This window comes from Tachypleus tridentatus, chromosome 8 (assembly GCF_004210375.1).
Source record: "Tachypleus tridentatus isolate NWPU-2018 chromosome 8, ASM421037v1, whole genome shotgun sequence".
Classification (NCBI taxonomy): domain Eukaryota; kingdom Metazoa; phylum Arthropoda; class Merostomata; order Xiphosura; family Limulidae; genus Tachypleus; species Tachypleus tridentatus.
The window spans coordinates 160,414,970-160,418,918 of record NC_134832.1 but is presented as its reverse complement, the minus strand read 5'-3'; the positions used below and the strand labels follow the sequence as shown (position 1 = coordinate 160,418,918).

Below are 3,949 nucleotides of genomic sequence, written 5' to 3'. Positions count from 1 at the left end.
AACGGATTGTGTAGAGTGCTAACACAGCAGTTCATTGTTCATTACACTACTATTGTAACATCTGTCGCCAACTGAAGTCTTGAGATATTTCAAATGGTGCTCAAGCTGTTATCAGCTCATTTGTTTATATATTAAATTACTGCTGCGCTACCTGTTGATGAATGACATTCATTAAATATCATAATGAACGTAGAGGAATTTCTAACAAACAAACGTAATGTTTTGTACACGAATTCTGTGTTTGTGGTATTGCCCTAACATCTGTGTTTGTTGTATTGTCCTGACATCTGTGTTTGTGGTATTGCCCTGACACCTGTGTTTGTGGTATTGCCCTGATATCTGTGTTTGTGGTATTACCCTGACATTTGTGTTTTTGGTATTACCCTTACATCAGTGTTTGTGGTATTACCCTGACACCTGTGTTTGTGGTATGTCCTAGCTAAACGTGACTCGTCTTCTCGTTTTCGTTTACTGTCTTTGTTGAAACAGGCAGACAACAGTTACAAGTACTACGAGCTATCTTTTCAGCAAATGGAGTGTTACAATTAAACAAAAAGTATATGTACGGGTTCAAAGCACTGTTACTGGCTGAAAAATTCCAAAAAAAGCTACAAGGTTCTGGTTCAGAAAAGAAGGATTCCCAAAAGCAATAACGATTTCTTGAACTAAATAAGGCGTGCTCGCGGTTAAAAACGTTGACGCGATAATCAAAGTCATTTTTAACGTTTTCACTTTCGCCCTTGAAATATGCGAGTTTGACGAGTTCAGGCATTCACGTTTCGTTTTCCTTTCCTTCCGTTTCGGATCTATAAAATGTTCTTTTCTGGATCGAAACCGGTTCAGACTTCCAGATCTTGTCCACATAGTGTAGATTATCCTGGAATACAAGATAATGATTATCAATATAGGAAGGATAAACACTACTAGAAGAATCAGAGCCATGTATACTTGTTTGTGAACGAAGGACAGAGAGGAAGTGTAAAACTTGGCAACACAGAATGTTTTACCATCAGACAAGGTGACAGTCTGGAAAATGTAGGCATTTATTAAGAATGGCAACAGAGATAGAACCCATGCACTGGTAATCAATGCTTTGGTGCGAGCATTACGAAACAACGGATATACTATGGCCGAGTGACGATCTAATGCAATCGCTAACAGCATGTAATTCGAGAAACCATGGTGAAAGTTTGGCAGACTTTAAATGTCCGACAGAAAAGATCACCAGCAATCCATTCTCGGTCCATGAACTCCCAGACCAGTTGAGAACACATGGTGACAAAAGTGACCAAAATATCGGCAACAGCAAGATTGAGAAACAGCACGTGGATGGCGCTCCTATGATGCCACTTCTGTTTGATGTGCAGACACATGGCTGAGTTACCAAGTAAAGAGAATACGATCATGGTAACGAGAGTATAGACTCTCACCTGATGATGGAATTTCGGACCAAGAACTGCTCGTTTCTGGCCACAGTCCTCACGAGTAATGTTCAAACTACATATGGTGCCATTGAACTCTATTCTGTCTCAGAAACTCTTCGAATCTGTTTACTTAGTTTCTGAAAGAAGAAGAAAAGTGATATTAAATTCAAATTATCTTACGTTCGATCTTCATTTTTACAGAAATTCTTATATTTAACAAAATATTCTTGTAATGTAACAACATTTAAAATAATAATTTAAATATAAATAAATAAAACATTGGTCTTGATAACCGACTGCTCAAAATAAAAATGATTTTAAAACTTTAAAGAAATGTTGAAATTATTCATAAATCAAACCACAAAAATACTATTCGTTATGTGAATCAATTAAATTATAACTATTAACAAACGTTACTGAGAAGGCAGACGGTCAGGGACTGTATTCTTAGATAGTTCAATTAAAGGGTTCGTATCCCGCTCGCACCAAACATGCTCGCCCTTTCAGCCGTGGGGGCGTTATAATGTGACGGTCAATCCCATTATTCGTTGGTAAAATAGTAACCCAAGAGTTGGCGGTGGGTGGTGATGACTAGCTGCCTTCCCTCTAGTCTTACACTGCTAAATTAGGGACGGCTAGCGCAGATAGTCCTCGTGTAGCTTTGTGCGAAATTCAAAAACAAACGAAACAAAGCAAACGATATTTATTCACTGTGTGAAGAAACCGAACAAGTCATGACATGTTACGTCATTACACTATTATAATTGGTTGGTTCCTCGGGAACGTAAAACGTAAGTTGTTATTCAGGTTGTTTTGAAAGCAAACAACAAGAAATGTGTCATGTTATCCTCTGAAGCTTCGTCGTTGTTTCTGTCAAACCTTGCTTGTGAAGCGGAAGAAATGTCGCTTCGAAACGGACAGAAAGAAAGACCATAATTGGAACATCCATATATAGTCATTGAGCCTCGTGGTCTATGTGATACTGATATCTCGGATAAGTACACTACTAGTTCGTCCATACATAAGGATCGTTTGATCGTTAGCTCTTATGTCAATCTCCAACTTAAAAAAAGAAAATTATCACCCAAAGAGAGCCCCCACTCCTCCCCAGGGGGAATTTTTGTTGTTTTTCTGTTTTATATTTGGCGCAAAACTGATGAAAGATTACCTGTGTCAGTATTTTCTAACTTAGCAAATACAGATAGAGAGAAGGCAACTTATTGACGCTACTCACCGCCAACTGTTGATCTATACTTGTACCAAAGAATAGTGGGATTGACCATTACATTATCAGTTATGGAGTCTCGAACCTGCAACAAACAGAGTGTGAGTCGAGCGCCCTCACCATCCGGCCATGAGAAGCCACCACCAACACTCACACAGTTGTTCAGCGGTAAGTCAGTGAGCTTATAACTCTAAAATCACGTTTCGATACCCGCAGTGGAAAATCATTGTGTAATTTTGTGTAATTCACAAATCTGAAAATTTACCACCAAAAATGGTTAGCATGCTGTGATGAAAAGTTTCATTCCTAATATTCTAAACGTTTACATCAATATCAATACTTGTAAATGTTAACACCAATATCAATACTTGTAAATGTTAACACCAATATCAATACTTGTAAATGGTAACATCAATATCAATACTTGTAAATGTTAACATCAATATCAATACTTGTAAATTTTTACATCAATGTCCGTAAATGAATAAAAATATAAATAAATAAATAAGCTATCTAATTGGACAAACACTTTGTGTATTTAACTTATCAACATTTGATGTGATTTTGTATTATCCAGTAAGAACTAAAGAGACCAGGTTCAAATTGTTCACGAAATAAATAAGTTTCAAATTCAAGTGCGCGTCTTACTAATCGTTGTTAAGCTCAGGCGGTATGATCTCCCAGTAACACGGGTGTAGTGACGTTGTGGTAGACATTTGAGATATTAAGAACAGCGATAAGTAAGATTTATAAATATTAAACTATCCATACGTTGGTACTTTCATTATTATTTTAATGACTTTGATTCTAAAAAAAAGTGTGTCTTTAATATTAATCTCCTACTTAGTGTGTTCTTAATACAACTTGCAATACAATGCTGACCAAAATCGTAAAGCCAATGAACATAAAGAAAAATTTAACATTTTGTGTTGTTAGACTCAACCACTTTTTAACTAGAGCTTCGAAAGATAAAAATAAGAAAAGGGAAAATAAAAACCTTTTTTTTAGTGTTTAATAGTAAAAATGTGAACACTGTGAAATAAGCCAAAAGTTTAAGACCATACTGAAATGAAGCGTTAATCGGTAAACACGTAACAAAATTTAGTCATTTGTGTTCAAGCATTAGCGTGTCAACATCTCCCACTGACATTTCCTGTGTTACATTGGGTAAAAACATGGCAAAGGCTAAAGAGTTGACAGAGTTTGAACGTGGCAGAAATGTCGAGCTGCAAAAGCAAGGTGTCTCCTAACGTGCCATCGCTGATGAGATTGGGTGTAGTAAAACTGATGTTGCAAATTC

At 36.6% G+C, this 3,949-nt stretch overlaps 1 protein-coding gene across 1 annotated transcript; it reads right to left on the bottom strand.

The window, feature by feature from the left end:
* Positions 1-570: 570 nt before the first annotated feature.
* On the bottom strand, positions 571-2,443 carry LOC143224069 (neuropeptide S receptor-like). Its single transcript, XM_076452533.1, has 2 exons — positions 2,304-2,443; positions 571-1,198 (listed from the first exon to the last, which is right to left on the bottom strand). The coding sequence occupies exons 1-2, from the start codon at positions 2,441-2,443 to the stop codon at positions 571-573; spliced, it is 768 nt and encodes a 255-aa protein (XP_076308648.1).
* Positions 2,444-3,949: the final 1,506 nt, after the last annotated feature.

Coding starts and splice junctions, on each gene's coding strand:
- LOC143224069 (XM_076452533.1), bottom strand. CDS start 2,443: ATGGACGAACTAGTAGTGTACTTATCCGAGATATCAGTATCACATAGA. Junction 1,199..2,303: donor TCTTCCGCTTCACAAGCAAG/GTTTGACAGAAA, acceptor GGACATTTAAAG/TCTGCCAAACTTTCACCATG.